Here is a 17,774-nt window from a genome sequence, read left to right as displayed (position 1 = left end):
ATTTAAAAACTTTTATTGAGGCCTGCTGGTGTGGTTCAGCAGTTGAGCACTGACCTATGATCCAGGAGATCTTGGTTTAGTTCCTAGTCAGGGCACATGCCCAGGTTTCAGGCTTGATCCCCAGTAGGGGGCATGCAGGAGGCAGCCGATCAGTGACTAATCATTGATGTTTCTATTATCTCTCTCTCCCTCTCCCTTTCTCTCTCTGAAACCAATATTAAAACCATATTAAAAAACAACAACAATAAAACAACTTTTATTGAGAACCTAAAATGTGGAGGTACTTTTTTTTTTTTAATATATCTTTATTGATTTCAGAGAGAGGAAGGGAGAGGGAGAGAGAGATAGAAACATCAATAATGAGAGTCATGGATCGGCTGCCTCCTGCATGCCCCCCACTGGGATTGAGCCTGCAACCTGGGCATGTGCCCTGACGGGGAATCGAACCCAGATCTCCTGGATCCTAGGTCGATGCTCAACCACAGAGACACACCTGGCTGGGCTGGAGGCACTGTTTCTTAAGCTCTGTGGTTACAGTTATGAGCAAAAGATGTGTGGTCTTTGTTCCCATGACACTTACATTCCAATAATAAGAATTTAGATATTATATTGAAAAAAATTCTACTTATAATAGCCATCACTAATATAAAATATCTAGGACTAAATTTAACCAGTAATGTATATTCCCTATCAGAATAAAACTATTCAGAGACATAAAGGGGATCTTTAAAAATGGAAATACTGTGTACCTAAATTGGAAAATCTAATATGAATTTTAAATTTTAATAAATTAATTTTGGAGGTACCACGACGCAATATATTTAGTCAGAAGTTTAAATGAGAGAAAACAGACAAGAAAGTGTTGAAAAGGGTATAAGGCTTGTGCTACCAGTTATTACCATTTAGTACATAGACATAATAACCAAACAGGGTGGAGAGCTGGCACAAGAAGAGACAGGCATATTGACAGAACAGAAAGGAAAGTGTAGACTACAAAAGAACGTATTAGCTAATAAAGGCCTCTCACATCGATGGGGAAAATGATGGATTCGCCTAGGGAATGACAAAAGTTTCATCTAGATGTCAAATCACACAGGTCGCCTGAAGTTGTAGGTCTGCGAGGCCTAATCTAGGCTAAGCCAGGAGTTCTGCATTTGATTAGAAATGTCTTCCAGGGGCCCAGGAGGAGACGACTACACTTAGGCCACATAGTTGTCATTCCTGGATTATTCAATAAATATCATTGGGACAACTAGACAGCAATTTCTTGGGGGAAACTGTTAGCTTTTCCCATCATAGATACCAAAATAAGTTTCAGATGGCTTAGATTTAAATGTAAAAAATGAAAACAAAAAATACTAGAAGAAAAAAGAGGACTTTTTTTGGGGGGGGGGGCGGATGTTGAGGTGAGGAAAGGACTTCCCAAGCATGATACTAAAGGCAGAACAGAGTTAAAGATTGATAGATTTAGCTTTTTAATCATTAGAAAATTCTGCAGAGCAGAAGTTAAAAGGAAACTGACAAACTAAGAAAAAATGCAGTATATATAATGAAGGGTTAATATTTGCTACATAATGCACTCCTCAGTCAATAAGAAAAATATGAATACCCCAATAGAGAAAGGTAAAAAAGATATTAATTGGTAAGTCACCAAAGGAGAGATGCAAACAACTGAGAAACAAACATATGTTATTTTTTTACTCACCAGTAATCTAAGGAATGAAAATTAACACAATGCTGTGCTATTTTTTTCAACTGCCTGACTGGCAAGGAAAAACCTCTAGTGTGGTTAAGAATGTGGGAAACAATATTGAGAAAATTCCAGCTAATGGGGCCTAGTCACCTTGGACACAAAATCTACTTTGTAATGGTTTCTGGTTACCTTTTTCAGAGAGCAGTCAAGCTATCGAAGGTAGTATTTGCTGGAGAGATCTGCAGAAAGTTGCTAAAGGAGAAGGTCTCTGTAGCTAAGCTATAATTCTGTAAATTTGTGGTTAGCTAGAATATCCTGTCAGACTAAGTTCTAGTTTCCTTTTCTTGTTTTAAAACGTCTCTTCCTAAGAAATGGGTCATGAGTGCTTAGGCTATTGTCCCCTAATAAAGCTTTAATTTCTTGGATACCCAAATCCCTTGCTAAAATTTTGGGTATAAACTGGCCTTAACTCAGGGTACGATCAGACAGCCCCCTGCTGGGCACCACAGTGTTGGCAGGAGGCCAGAAGGCCCACCCTAATGGGTCTCCAGCCTTCTGAGCAAGTGAGACCCACCTCATCTGCCACACAAACAATAAACCCCACATTTGTCACCCTGTTCTGGGTGAGCAGGAGTTTTCTCCCCAAAGACGTTTGGTTGGGAGGTGTCTTAGAATGATGACATCAAAGATCATCTTAATTATGGCTCAGATGTGATTTCATTTTCATTGTGTAATACTCAAATAATCAATAGAACGAAAATGGTAAGATTTTATTAATCCTATGAAAGTGTGAATTGGATCCCTCCTGATGCCTTCCTAGGCCAAAGAGACACATTCACACACTGCTGGTGGGAAATTAAATTAGAAGACAATTTAAGTATTTGACTTTGGGTTAGGGGAAAGAGAAGGGTGAAACCATTAAAAATATTGATAGGTTTGCCTGTATGAAAAAATAATAATAAAAATCTCTTGTACATCAAAAATATTTGCAACATTCATGATAAAGGGCTAATACCCTGAATATAAAGAGTATTCTTACAATCATTAAGATAAAAGATGCCCATCCCAGGAAGAAAATATGCAAATGATACAGAGGCAACTCAATAGATGTGTCTCTTTCTTGTGGATGTTTCTCTCTCTCTCCCTCCTCCCTCCTTTCCACTTTCTCTAAAAAAAAAAAAAAATCAATGGAAAAAAACCCCTCGGGTGAGGATTTAAAAAATAAAAGATGAATTGTATGGTGTATAAATGATTCTCCATTTAATAAAAAGAAAATTGGATACAAAATTAGTGTGCAGAGTATGATTCCATTATTTAAAAAGTGGTAAATATATGCTACTTTAAAGGAGTCTTATATAAAACAAACAATAGGGGATGTTAACAGCAATATGGATTTTCATGTATTACATATTCATGTATGTTTCATAAAAATATATATCACTGTCTTACTTGAAAAATTGGGCAATAAAAGTTATTAAAGACAAAAATAAAACAAAGTGCAGACTACCTGTCCATTTAGACCCTCCCAGGGGCAGTTTCCCTGCCTAGTGGGACAGCCCAGAATAGTGATTAAGAGAGCAGTGTGAGGGCCACATTGCTTGTGTTCAGGTACTGGCTCTGCTGCTGACTAGCTCTATAACCTTGGACGAGTCAACTCATTGCTGTGTGCCTGTTTTCTCATCTGTAAAGAGGCATCAAAATAATATCTACCACATAGGGCTCTACATATTCAGTGAGTTAATTCATTTAAAGTGTTTGGCCAGTGGTTGGCACATAGTATGAATTTGATAAATGTTAGCCAGTCCTGGAGATGTTGCCTGGAGCAGCTCAGGTTCCAGGCTGGGAAATGGATGCATGTAACCTCACTAAGGTCCTAGCAGGAACCAGTGGGAGAAGGTGCTCGTGTTTTTTTTTTAAAGCGTGAGTTTAATATTTAATTTTTATTTCTTTTTTAAAAAATTGATTTTTAGAGCGAGAGGCAGAGGGAGAGAGAGAAACATGGATTGGTTGCCTCCCATAGGCACCCCCACCCAGGATCCATCCCCAACCTGGGTATGTGTCCTGACCTGGAATCAAACTGCCTCCTTTTGGTGTATGGGGACAACGCTTCAACCAACTGAGCCACACCATCCAGAGCAGGAGAAGATTCTCTTAAGGGCCCACGGAGCAGCCCTGAAAATGCCGTTTGAAGTACAGGCTAACTAACAGAGGAAAGCACAGGTTTTCATTCCCATGGAGGCAGGTTTAAGGAGGTGCATCTGTATCTCTTCCCAGTGGGTGAACTGCTCAGAGAAGAACTAATCCCACCACTTGAGTGACTCATTGAGTATTGTTCGCTGTAACTGAAGTAGCTCTGCCTCAGCTCCCTACCAAGGTGTACCCAGCCTTGCGGCAGATGTCTGGAGTCCTGGGAGGAGAAGCGGGCAGCTACAGCCCTCCTCTCCCTGCTTTAGTGGACACAGGTCCGTGGTACACTCAGGGCAGTCAGAGCCCTCACCAGGTCCTCGCTGTTAGGGCAGGAGAGCCGTGGAAGGAGAGGCAGAGGGCTCGGGTCCGCTTAGGGGACTGGGAACTCTGCCTCCGTGTAACTCTCATGCCCCCTCTGCGTTCCCCTCTGCTGCCCTCTCCTCTTCCCCATAAACTCTCAAGGTGACGGCACCTTCAAAAATGTTCAGAGCAAAATTCTTTGGTCGTTTCTTTCTTTTTGCTTCCTCCTCAGTCGAGCCCTCGTGAGTAGTTACCCAAAATGCCAAGCTGGGGCTTGTTGCTGCCCGTTTTTTAACTTCCGTTTTTCTCTTAGAGGGTTTACGGAATGTGTGTGTGTCAGAAGTCAGCCTTGTGGCGGGAGGCAGAGTAGGGATGGGTGCCCACAAAGGCAGCATTATTTCCCATGGCAGTCAGAGAATCGTGGGTATTATCTTATCCCCTCTTCTCAGACGGAGGACTAAGATCCAGAAAGGGGGAGCAGCTTCTTCAAGATCACCCTGGAAGTTGATGCCACAGCTAGGACTACTCAGTCTCCGATCCTCAGCAGAGTGTACTTTTCCTTGCTGAATGTTGATGCTCAGGAGTAGGAGCCCCAGCCTGGCTGGTGTGGCTCAGCAGATGAGCATCAACCTATGATCCAGGGGATCCTGGTTTGATTTTCGGTCAGGGAACATCCCCTGGTTGGGGCCTTGATCCCCAGTGCGGGGCATGCAAGAGGCAGCTGATCAATGACTCTTATCACTGATGTTTCCATCTCTCTCTCCCTCTCCCTTCCTCTCTGAAATCAATAAAGACATATTTAAAAAAAAAAAAAAAAGGAGCCCCAGAACCCCTGGCAGGTAGAAGAGGGCAACCAGTCTCAGAATTACGAAGAAACGATTATTTCCCAAGTGCAAGAATTACCAAACAGAATGACTGAGGAACTACACAATATTCTGTATGGGAGGCCTTGCACTGCTGCGGCTGCTGGGAACAGATCCTTGAAGGGTCTGTGAGCTGTGCTGAGAAATGTGGATTTTCTTTTGTAGATCATGGGTAGAGGTGGGACTTGATGGCCTTTAAGCAGGGGAGTGATGTGGTCAGATTGGAATTTTAGGAAGGCCCCGCAGGTGGCCAGACTAGGCAAGGTGGCCAGAAGACTTGGCAGTAGAGCATTCTCTGGTGGTGACTGCCTATTTATATGTCTGGCTGGGTGCTCTCTCATTGGCAGGAGGTGACAGGCCCAGAGATGCTGGACAGTATGTGGCTCACTACTACTTGGAGTAGTCAAGTGTAGTAGGGGTGAGGTAGGTTCAACTCACAGACCTCAAACTCTTAGCAACACTGTTTATTCTCCAGGTGACAGAGAATAAGTAGCTATTCTAGGGGCGAACCTAGACTGCTACCTGGGGTGGGGCATGTGGTGGCGGTGTACATATATGGTGGTGTATGTTGAGGTGAGGGGCCTGGGGTTTGAGGGGGATACCAGCCTTCTAAACATGTGGCACAACTCCTGTGGCTATGACACAACAGGTGCTTGCCAATGTTTAGACAAATTATTATATACTCCTGACTGTGGCAGTGGCTGTGGCCTAACAGCTGGTGGTAGGAATGGAACTGTGACAAGAAATACGGCAACTGCAGAGGGGCTCCTGGATTTCCAGTCCTTAATCCAAAAGAGGACAGGACACTCAAGCTGTCCCAAAGAGAAAGGAGAGGAGTCCTGAAATGCAAGTCCCCATAGGATTGCGGACAAAGTAAATTACATTCTAATAATTAAACTGGCCTGACACCTGATATCTACTGCTCCAAGACCCTCTTCTATCCAGTCCTTTCTTACCTGCAGCTTTTATTTTCAGTCTTCTATTGATTCCCTATTATCTGCCTTTAGTGAGGTTCCTTTCAAAATCAACAAAATCCCCCCAAATCCCCCAAAATCCATTTCTCCAATTTTTCTCCCTCAAGTTGTCCTATTTCTCTCTCCCCTTTGCACCATCAAGTATTTGTGCCATGTACGTTCCTGTCTCCACTGCATCACCCCCAGTACAATATCTTGGTGCAATTTGACTTCCCCCATCACTCTTTTGAAATTCTACTTCCTAAGGAACCTATGGCATTGAAATTGTTTTCTCCAGTATTCCCTTGAAGTGGTCTCTAAAATGACTGGAGGGAAGGGGTAAAAAGAACTATTAGAAATTCTATTTCAATTTGTTTTTTATCTTATTAACACTTACATTTTTGTGTTTTTCTGACATTTATATTTAATGCTTGCATATGGTTTGTAAATAAGCATGACTAGTATACATAAATGTAACTTATAAATACACAAACATGTAATAAGGTATATGCTAAAGACTTGTTACTAAAGGGGTACATTTAAACAAAATGGTTAGAAACCAATGGTTTTTAGGATAAAGCTCAAATCCTTTATTACGGCATTCAAGGCTGTTTATAATTTATTTACTTATTATTATTTTAACATGTCTTTTTTAATTTCAGAGAGAGGCAGAGAGAAGGAAACATCAATGAGAGAGTCATTGATTGGCTGCCACCTGCATGCCCCCACTGGGACTGAGCCTGAAACCTGGGCATGTGCCCTGATGGGGAATCGAACCGGGATCTCCTGGATCATAAGTCACTGCTTAACCACTGAACCACGCCAGCCGGGCATGGCTGTTTATAATTTAGCCTCAAATGGTTTAGTGGCTTCCTCCACCTTCCCTTCCTTTACCACATACCATGCTCCAAGTTTTAGGACCCCCTCACAAACTATTTGGCCTTGGTGTTTGAGGGGTCAGCCTAGTGATCTATTCCTTCCTTACCCTACACAAACTTGATTTGTGCTTATTTCCAGAAGACACTAAACCCATTATCTGGGTCTTCAGTAGGGCCTCCCTTACCTGTCCTGGCCCCTCAGTCCAACTGTCTTATCTCAGCTTATCATTTAGTACACATTACTTTGTTCCCTACCTTTTAACATCTTTCTTCTGTGCCCAAATATATTGTGGGCAGAAGTGGGCTTTTGGCTTTTTGCAATCTAAAGTATATTGAAGTTGACTGTGTTGTGAGTGCTCTTCTGCTTTACATATGTGCCTTTCCCCCCCCCCCCCCCAAGCCCAGGAGATAAGTACTTTTACCACCATTTTATACTGAGGTGGAGTAATCTGCCCAAGGCCACAAGTAAGTAGAACTCAAACTTGAACTCAGGTTTAATTCCAGAATCTGGGCTCCTTTCAGTGACTGTGTGCCTGACCCCACAGTGGGTGTAAAGTGCATGGAAAACCTCAATCTTACCTCCAGGGACTCTCACAGCCAGGTCTGTACCTCAGAAAAATGGAGTAGATTCCCTGTAGAGAGCCTCAATATATATTTATCATGGATAAAATTCTCCCTTCGGGATTTTTTTCAGTTAGTGATCTCCCACAGTGCCTGGAGCTTGAACTACACTTTGGCACTTAATCGTCTATTGTCTTGTACTGTTGTTTCTAGTGTATCTTTGCCTAATGATAAAGAATTTTTTTCTCTCACCAAGTCCAGTGTAGTCCCACTGGCTAATGTGGACATGAGGCTGTTAGGCCTTCACAGCAGGTTTTCCTAATTCACTGGTGAAGACAATCAGAGGTACTCAAATCTAAGAACCTTTCGGAGCATTAAAAATGCAGCCTTCTGATTAAATTTGGGGTGGGAACCAGGAATCCACATGTTTAACACCGAGGTCATTCTTAGGCCATAACCAATGGATCAGTGTACATTCCTGCCTGCAAGGACTGCCCCATTTAGGCAGGATTATTTCCTGGTATAATGATTTCTCTAAATATTGCACACAGCTGAAGAATTAGAAGCTGGGGCCTCTTTTGTTTCTGGATACGCCACTTGGCAGGTGTAATAACATCCTCTGACAGGCTGCTTGCCACAGGTGCATGCCTGACACGTGTGCCCCGCTGGTACCATCCCCCATTCAGTCCTGCAGCCCAACCAAGACCCCTCTATCCCTTCCACCAACCACCCTGTACCAGTTGCCCTCTTCCAAACCCTCAAACCCACCTTTGCCCCTTTCCCTTCCCCCCACCTCGCCCCCCTCCCTAGCCCAGCCCTCCCCTCCCTGGGTCCCCTGGGGCTCCTCCCACCTCAGAACATTTTTTTGTTCCTGGTTAAGAGTTTTCCAAGTGAGACTGGGGGTGGGGATGGGGCTGGTTAGGCCGGAGGACACAAGGCCATTCAGAGGTCCTACGGAGTGGGCATACTTTTCCCATCTGAGGAAACAGGTTTTCTACCAGAGAAATGGGCAGAGGCCTCTCTGGAACTTGGGTGGAGGGATGTTACTCTTCCCGGGGAGACCTCTGTCTCTGCAAACATCCCAAAACAGGCCCAACCTGCTGTGTTCCTTTGTTGGGACAGAGGAAATGGAATCTTACCAATAAGATGAAAAGGGCTTGAGAAAATAACAAGGATGGGCCCACCTTTCTCTCTGCAAATGCCTAACACTAAGGGAAGGGGGGGAAAAAAAGCACCAACAAAGAGTTTAAGGTAGTTCCCAGCTTTTTCAAATATGAAGCACTTTTTAACCAATCCACTTTTTAATTTTTGAATTCTTGACATTACAGAACTAAACTGAAATTTATTAACATTCCACTCTTACATTTCTTATCGACAAACAGAAATAAAATTCATGAGCCAAAAACCCAAACAAAACTAAAAACAGGGAAAAAGCTTATAAAACTAAATATGGATCCCAGCATTAACAGCTGAACAGAGAATGTGATTTTTAAATTCTTAGCGGATGATAAAGTTGTGTAGAAACTGAACACTTACAAATTATTTAAAACCTGGAATCACTGACCAGAAATTACACATTTGGATCATGGGAAAACAGCAGAAAGAGGTTATGAGTGGACCTACACTGTTCTAGCTGCACCCCATGCCCTTCTCAGAGGAAAGCCTGGCATTGATTAGATATTGGGCCAGACTAATACTGGCAGCAGAACCAGTGATAGTAACCTGCCTACCAGAAGAGCCTTCCACTGGATTGGCAATTTTGATCTGGGCCCCGGACATCTGGCGGATCTCATTAATGTTGGCGCCTTGGCGCCCGATTATGCAGCCAATTAAGTTATTTGGAATGGTGAGTTCATGGGTGGTTTGAGTAGATGCATCCAAACTTGCCCAATAGCCTTTCACCTCTGGAGAGCTGGAGTCAATTCCGGCGAATCCGGTCCCGCCGTGCATCATGGCAAAGTGAGACTGTTGTCTTGCCACCTGGTTCAGCTTGGCCAGATCGAGCGGAGAAATGGTGTGTTGTCCTTGAATCGAGTAGGCATCTAGAGGTGGTCCCTCCAGGTCATGGGTGGCATGGGGGTAGCCCGCAGCGTCGCTGCACCGATCTTGGCCGCCCGCGCAGATGACTGGAGAGCTGGCTGGCATGGGCTGGTACGGAATGGTCATGACTCTTCCTTGCGGAGACTGGGAGAGCGTCTCCAGCATGACCAGGCAGATCTGCTTGACACACTCGGTGACAGACTGCGGCACGCCAGCAATGGTGATGGCCCGCTCGGTGGAGTTGGGCAGCATATCCCCCGCCACCTGGACCTGGGCCCCGGTACTCTCGCGGATCTCTTTTATCTTACACCCGCCTTTCCCAATCAGGGAGCCGCACTGGGTGGCCGGCACCACCAGCCTCAGGGTGACCGGGGGCCTGCTGGCCGCCGTGCTGTTGGTCATGGAGCTGTTGATATCTTCTTCCAGCTTGTCGATGATCATCGCGAAGGCCTTAAAGATGGCATTGGTGGGGCCGGTCAGAGTGATGATTCTCTCCGGACAATTCCCCTCCGAGATATTGATCCGCGCGCCACTCTCCTCGCGGATCCTCTTAACCGACTCCCCTTTCTTCCCAATGATGCTGCCCACTTCCTTTCCGTGCATAAGCAGCCGAATGGTGAGAGTCACATTTAGTCCACTTTCAGTCACACCGGCATCCATGGCGAGCGGCGGGCGGCGTTCGGGGGAGTTGGGCTCGTTACGTGGTCAAGTCTTTGGTGGCTGGCGGGGGGAGGGGAGGTGTAGGCCCAAAACTGCCGGCGCGAGGCGAGCGAGGGCCGCGGGAGCGAGCGGGCGCGGGCGGGAGGCCGCGGCGTCGTCGCAGGGGCGGGCGGCGGCGGCGGAGGGGGCGAGCGGGGCCGGGAGCGGCGGGCGGGCGGGTGGGCGAGGGCGCGGCGGTGGCGACTCCGGCGGCAGCCTCGGCGGTCTGGGCGGGGCGGGAAGCCCGCTTTCAACCTCGCGTACCCTCTGACCCCGGAAGTGCTTGCTGCGCAGGACCCCTTGAAAAAAAAATGAGGACCCGTCTTTTTTAGGTCACAAGATTGCGCCAATCTCCAAATGGTAGTTTTACAAAAGTCCTTTTAACAACCTAACCTTGAATATAAAGCTCCGGTGGGCAGAAACTGTGAGTCCGGCAAAATTTTAAAACAAACATTTATTTTATTAACCCTAGTGGCACCGGCAGATGTTTGGAAATGTTAATGTTGTGAGTGGGGGCAACATATTATTTTGCCGCCCTACAGAAGGGGTTTGGACAAGGAGGAACAAGGGCAGGCCCAGCGGTGACTGCAGGCGGCAGCTGGGACGCCGCGGATTTAAAACGTGCGCGTGAGGCCTCCAGAGCGCGTGCGCGAGGGTGTGGGGGGATGGGAGGGGCAGCCGCGGTCTTCCGGGGGGGAGGGGAGGCGAGGCGAGGCTGCGGGGCGGGCGCGCGGGCGGGCACGTGGGGCTACTTCGTCCCCGGCGTCTGGGCGCAGGGCGCCTGCCGCCACCCCTGCCCAGGCCCTGTAGCCATGGCTGGTGAGGAGAAAGACCGAAACCCACCCCTTGCCGCCGCCCGCGTTGCGGCTCTGCTGGTGGTTTCTGGGAAGTGCTAGAAACTTGGCCCTAGAAAGAATGGCGTCCATTTACATAATGCTTTGTTTGCATTTTGCAAGTTTCTTTGAATTAAACCCGCAGAAACCCCACCTCCTGCCCTAGTGTCGCTTTAGTTACGGCAACCTCTTCAGATATTTAAGACAATGGTGTGGTACTGGGGGCCGCATTTATTCAGGGGCTACCGATCAGTGCTTTGGGGAGCTCCTGCGGCTTGCCCCGCATGGCTTACACTCCGGCTGCGCCTTTGCGGCCCTTGCCCCCTTTGGTGCAGCTGCCGCGCCCCGCGCTTTCCGGGGGCGGCCCCCAATCGGGCCGCCATTTTGGAAAGCTTTTCCTGCCGTAGGCACTGCCGCACGTTCCTCTCGCCTAAGAAAGAAAGGTCGTTGCGGCCGCTAGTGTGCCGGTTGTGATTTCTGCCCCTTGCCCTTCCCTTCAGGGCAAGACAGAAAAGGCCGCGTGCGCAACGTGCTTCAGGATACCTCAGGGAAAGCGGCTAACGTGGCGGCGGCGGTCCCTCCGCCCCCCCTTCCTTCCCCACGGGGGTGGCCGCCATTTTCCTGAACACAAAATGGCGACACGTGGCCCCGATTCGTCGCCAACGAGAAATTGGGGTTGGCACGAAAGTTGTAGAATGCACCCCCGCCGCCGCCCCCTTTCCATCCCCTGTTCCTGTGGTCGGGGGACTTCCCTGCGCAGCGAGTCCTCTGACCCCTCGGGTAACGCCCCCCACAGGGTGGTCCAAACCGGGGGTGGAGGTGCGGGCGAATTTTACTGCATTTCTCCCATGAATTTGAACCTGGAACACGAGCTGTAAAATTTAGGCAGAATATCGAGTCTCTCGCTCATTTTAAATTTATTGCATAACGGGGGGGGCGCGTAACCAGTCGGTAACTTGGGCCCCCAGTAACAAGCATTTAGGAATCGCTCTTTAAGGAATGAGATGGGAAATTACTCCTTTCCTAGTCTTTCACAGGCTGCTGTGCTGGAAAGACCAAGAAATGGCCTTATAAATCTTTAAAAAAAGAAAAATTCCCATGAAGTGACTAGGATGCCTATGATTTTTTTTCACGGGCAAGTTGGACAGTGACCCTCAGTTTGCCAAAACTGGTGTTCACTTTTAGCCTGGAAGGGACAGACATTTATTGTGCATTTACCAGTGTTAGATCCTGTGCTAGGCATTTTACTGCATACTACCTAATTTTTACAACTGTCCTCTCTGGGGTAGGTGGTATTATCTCTCTTTTTTTTTTTTTTTAACAGACGAATTCACTTAGGCCCAGGGAGCTGCAGTGATTAATTTCAAGGTCACACAGTGTCAAGGATGGAATCCAGACCTTATTTCCTTATTGGTGAGCACATTTCCAAATTTTTCTGTATATCAGGATTTTGGGATTTAAATGCTATATGAACATTTAGATGAGCTTGTTGTTTAAAGGAATCCCTCAGGTAACCTTTTGGTAGGTAGTTAGCCCCTATTTGTACATGTTTGGGGATCCCCTGTTTTTCCTGGTGTGAGCTACACCTGTAACGGCCTCAAATGTTATTTTTTTAATGAGGTGTCTGGGTGAGGATAGGGAGGGGGAAGTGATTCAACCCTGCGTAAAGGCTCAAGTATCTGTCAGTCCTGCCTTGTCTGTGGCACAGTTGAGTCTACCTGGCCCAGTGGTGCAAGCAAATTCTCTATATGACTCACTTGCTTCCTTTAGCTACCAATGGGTATGACTTCGCCTTCCCCACCCCAACCAGGTAAAAATAAATGGCGCCAAGCCTCCATTTCTCTGCAAATATTGACAGAGCATGACAGAGTGTTAGATAAATTATAGTCTGTGAACGCTTAAGTTCAGTGTAACAAATAACTTGTGGGCCAAGCAACAAATATGTGCCTAAACAGGGTTCTACTTGTGTGGATGTTAGAAATGGAGTAAAAAGCTTTTTGCTTCCTCTAACTTACATTAACATCACAGATCAGACTTTCCGGAGTGCTTTCACATTACCTTACATAATCCTACAAACAACTTTAATAGGTAGGTACACAACAGCAACAGTGACAGTAATAGCACTAAGTGCTTACTATGTGTTAGGCACTGTTCGAATCTTTATTTTGTGTGTTAATTCAATGGTTCTCACATTTTTAAAAGCAAACCACTGTTTTGCAAGAAATAAATTTTACATAATAGCAGACATATATGTACCATGTATATAACAGAAACAAAACTTTTGCAAAACAGTACTTATCCTTACTACATGCAGTGTACTCTGGTGATTTTTATTCTCACCTTTACGTTAAAAATAGGGGCACGTCAAAACTAAAGTGATGAAAAACCCATTATTAGGTTGTGACCAGTATGATTAATGTACACATTTAATTCTCACAAAACCTCCTGAGATGGGAGTGATGTTACTTCCATATCACAGAGGTACAGAGAGGTAAAGGATTTTGTCCAAGGTCACATAGCCATTGAATGGTAAAGCAAGAATTTGAATGTAGGCAGTTTGGGTCAAGAGCCTATATATGTAACCCCCAAAAGTGTATGTGTTCTCTACAGAGGGCCTTATCTCATAGGGAAACAGTTGATTAGGGAATTAAAAAATACTAGTAAACGTTAAAAATTTAAGAGACAACAAAAGGACTAAATTACATATAATCAAGAATTATCATGACTTAAAGCATTCTGGTCCTCTAAATCTGCCACCTGTTTATTTTCCCTAAAGAAAATTTTATCCATTGGGTCTTCCTTCACAAGACTGCCTGTTTTGAGCTGGTTTGAGCCTTTTCTGCCTGAAATATTCTCTTAATTTCTTATCTGAGTACCTCCAGGACTCTATCCACCTTCTCACTGAAGCCTTCTCTTCCCTAGCTCTTAACCTGTCCACTTGCTCCAGAGTCCTATACCTCCTCCCTAGAGTAGCCCACATTTGGCTATTGATTAAATTATAATGTGTCTTTGTATTGATAATGTATTGTTCAGGCCACAGGTACTTTGGGTGACCCTGAGATCTGGCAAAAAGGGCTCTGGACTATTCTCCACTTCTTCCTCAGACTGCTTAATCTTGTGGATAGGTGAGTGAGTTCTACATTTTACAGATGAGGGCACTGAGATAATGGAGCAACTGAATAAATAGTCACTGCCCTACCCCTGGAGCCTCACACATGACTCTTCTCCTCCCACTTGAATGACTGCAGGTTGATTAAGGTGTTTAATGAGGTTGGGAAGGTGAATCAGGCTAAGACTTTGGGAATTGAACTGCAGGATTTGTACTCCATTCAGAGGAAGGGTTTTTGCTTCCTCTTACCCCACATTGGCTTATAAAAAAAACCTTTCAAAGTGATTTCACATTATTTAATCATCACAGGCAATGTTTCCAGGATGGTATTATTCTGCCTATTTTATGGAAGAGGCATTTTTTGGATTAGACTAGTGAAGTGACTTGCTTAAGTTTACTTAGCTTATTAGGACCCGAGCTGAGCCTCTAGATTCCTCATGGATTGTTCCTTTCCTTGGCTTCTGATGGTTGTGACGCTGACTTTGATACATGGAATACCTTTATCTTAAACTCAAAAAGCTTTCCATTCAGTCTTTATTTTTCTGTTTCAGAACATCCAATCCATAAACTTATGGTAGGTTTCTGATTCCTTTGGTTTAAGGGAATCTCATCCTTATTCTCTAATGTTTACATTTATGGGTTTTGGGAAATAGTGGGCATGATTCCTCAGTAAGACTCTTGGATTCCCAGGGGGCAGGGATCACATTTTTTTTCTAAACTATCTGACCCAGCAAAGTATATTATAGCTTTTTCAATTTGCCCTACCAACACAGCAGCATTTTTTTCCAAAACATGGTTTCTTTTTCTCTTCCCCCTTCACATTTAGCTTCCCATTTCTCTTTTATTTAAAATTATCGTAAATTAAGAGTGCCTTTCTCGTATTACTTTCCTAGTGCAGCTTAGAAACATGTCTTTCCCACTTTGTGTGGATAATAACAGTTTGACCTTTTTTGTTGGTAACCCTGCATTGCTGTTATGGGGTCACTACTTGTTTCTTGAGAAACAGAAGAAATATGTTGGTGTGCCTTACAGAAGTGACAAGGAGATACAGCAACATCCTTGGCCTAAGTTCTCCCAATTGGGTAAAGCAGTGCCCATGGATTCCCCAGGGTCTCTGAAATAAGGCATGGAGATGGGAGTGCAGAGAAAAGTTAAAGGGAAAATGAGAACAGAATGTGAGTACGAAGTCTCGAAAGTGAGGAAGGAAAACAAGGTGAGAAAAGGAAAAAGGAAATAGGGCAGAAAAGAGAATACAGGATTAGTGGAGGGGAAGAGAAGAGAATGATCCAGAGGTCTGTTAGCCCCTCCTGTCGTGTGGGAAGGATAGGCTGCTGTCTTGTACCCAAGAAGAGCAGCTGGTATTATAACTCCATGAGTTGATCTTGAGCAGCAAAATCTCTTTTTTTAATCCTCTATTTCCAGTATAAGGTAAGGGAAATTTTTTTTGTTTTTGCTATCAGCTGGGGATGTGATTAGATGCCAGTAATCTTAATATCAGATCGGTTCAATTGGTTTATTAAGGAAAATGTGCTACAAAAATCACATAAGGTATTCCAGGTCAAATTTCATTTCATTCATTCATTCAGTAAACACTGATTGCTTGATATATCCCAGACACTAAGGATATTCAAATGAATGAGAACCTGTCCTTGCCTTCAAGATGTTTATGGTCTGGAGAGGGAGGTAGACACATAAATAAATTTACAGTGCAGTGTGTTTAAGTATTAGGATATGAGTAAGCAGAGGGTGCTGTGGGCTTAGAGAAGGAACCTTGATTCAATATTGGAGGGAATCCAGGAGATCTAGGCTGCCTAGAGAAATTGGCATTCAGGCTGAGTCCCAAGTTGGCAGATGGCAAGGTGGAGGGCAGGGAAGGGTCCTAACAGGCGGAGGGAGCAAAGGCCCAAAGGCAGAGAGAACACAGTTCATTCAGAAATTTATAGCCATTTCAGGAAGGTATGAACAATGTGTGCATGATTTCAGTTATTGGTGATTACTGTTCTGCTTCACAAATGTAGATTATTGAAATTTTACTATTCTTGTTAGAGCACAGAGTTAAAGTCCTTATTTTGTAGCATTAATTCTCTCTTAAGATGAAGACACCAGAAATTGCATTTCCTGTCTTAGACAGCTTAAGGACAAAATGTAAATAAAGCACAGCGTTTGAATTAGCAAATGATTGTTAACCTGTGCAGTAAAAGAAAGTGCATGCACAGCATACCTTTTTCTCATTCAAGTTTTGGATTTGATTGTGCTATGCTTTGTTTTTAAAGGTATGTGTGTGGAAATTTAGGATCTTTGGCTAGGGTGTTTGAGTTAGGGAGCAGGGAAATGAGCTGAAGAGTAATTGCTACTTGGTTGCAGAACAAAAGAAATACATTTAAATAGCTCATTTCTCTGATTCCACCTGCTGAGTATAAGCAAGATGTTGTTGGGGGACCTTGTTTCTGAGAGACAATTGCTTGAACCAGACAAAGCATTTGTTTAACATTATTCACTGTGTAAAATCTGTTGTGTACATATTAAGAGCATTGATTTTTGTTTTTTTGTGGTTTTTTTTTTTTGGAGACTCGGATATAGCTGCATTAAACAGAAACCTTATGTGTATTCATTGGCCTATACTGGGATTTTACCTGCATTAAAAGGTAGGGAAGAGCATGCTTAGAAAATAGCATATAGATTCAGTAATCATTTCTCAGTTGTCTTCTTTTGACACTCTCTTCTTGCACACTAGTTTCACTTGGCCTCCAGGATGCCACTCCCTTATTTCTTCTCCTGCCTTACAGCTCCTCCTTCTCAATCCCCTCCTCCCTCCTTTTTTTTGGCTGATCCTCCTTCTCCCCTCAGCCTCTGAGGATGGAGTACTCAGATCAGTCCTTGGATCCTTTTTCTGTCTACACATTTCCTAGTTGTATTTCAGGACTTCAAATACCATTTATATCCTTACAATTCTCAAGTGCATATTATTACTAGCTTGAATGTCTTTCCCTGAACTCAAGACTGCCTACTGGCTACCTCCACGTGGATATCTGATAGCTTCTTGAACTTAACATATTTAAAAAATTAACTCTGAAACTTCTCCTCTCAAACCTGTATCTCTGGCAGTTCCTCCCCATCTCAGTTTGAGTTATATTGATTGTATGGAGGACTCTCCCTTGACTCGGTTCTCTCTTTATCCAATACACCAGCAGGTGCTGTCAGCTGTACCTTGAAATAATACATCCAGGATTTGAACACTCCTCATCCTTCCTCTGCTACTATTAGAATAGTTGCTAAATGTTCTTCCTCCTTTGCTCTTGATCCCCTCAAATTAAAAACTAAAGTCCTTACAGTGGTCTACAAGGGCACATAGGATCTTCAGCGCTCCCCTTTTCCTGCTGCTCTGACCTCATCTTCTACCATTTTCCCCTTGTGCTCTAGTCACATTGGTTTCCTTGTAGTTGCTCCAATATGCCAGGCAACTTTGGGACGTTTGTAGTTGTTTTCTCTGCCTGCAACCTTCTTCCAGATATTAAGATGGACTCCTTCCAGTTTCTGTTCAACTATCACCTAATCTGTGATGCATTCCTTGACCATCCTATTTAAAGTAAAAGCCATTTTCTCCCCTCTGTCTTCCCTGTCCCCCTTCCCTGCCTTATTTTTTTCCACAGAACTTACT

The 17,774-nt window shown here is 44.5% G+C and overlaps 2 protein-coding genes across 14 annotated transcripts in view; one reads left to right on the top strand and one right to left on the bottom strand.

Moving 5' to 3' along the window:
• Positions 1-8,717: 8,717 nt before the first annotated feature.
• PCBP1 (poly(rC) binding protein 1) lies at positions 8,718-10,403 on the bottom strand. The gene has a single exon (XM_081157050.1). It carries the CDS (start codon positions 10,133-10,135, stop codon positions 9,065-9,067), a length of 1,071 nt encoding a protein of 356 aa, XP_081013176.1. The 5' UTR covers positions 10,136-10,403; the 3' UTR covers positions 8,718-9,064.
• Positions 10,404-10,462: 59 nt separating this feature from the next.
• The window catches only part of ASPRV1 (aspartic peptidase retroviral like 1), a 136,188-nt gene continuing 128,876 nt past the window's right edge, over positions 10,463-17,774 (top strand). For 4 of the 13 annotated variants that reach the window (XR_014000188.1, XR_014000190.1, XR_014000191.1 and 1 more), the window contains exons 1-2: positions 10,865-10,993; positions 12,332-12,420. The gene's annotated coding sequence lies outside the window, so the exon portion shown is untranslated. Of the gene's footprint in view, positions 10,599-10,716; positions 10,796-10,864; positions 10,994-11,483; positions 11,788-12,331; positions 12,421-14,040; positions 14,133-17,774 lie in introns of those variants that run through there. The other 9 variants (XR_014000193.1, XR_014000196.1, XR_014000195.1 and 6 more) reach the window with 7 other exon arrangements.

The sequence above is a fragment of the Miniopterus schreibersii genome (genome assembly GCF_964146895.1).
Source record: "Miniopterus schreibersii genome assembly, chromosome: 13".
Taxonomy (NCBI): Eukaryota; Metazoa; Chordata; class Mammalia; order Chiroptera; family Miniopteridae; genus Miniopterus; species Miniopterus schreibersii.
The sequence above is the reverse complement of the archived record's forward strand: the minus strand, read 5'-3'. Positions and strand labels throughout refer to the sequence as shown.

Bases quoted from the DNA above. Each gene is read 5' to 3' on its own strand.
- PCBP1 (XM_081157050.1), bottom strand. From the start codon at position 10,135: ATGGATGCCGGTGTGACTGAAAGTGGACTAAATGTGACTCTCACCATT.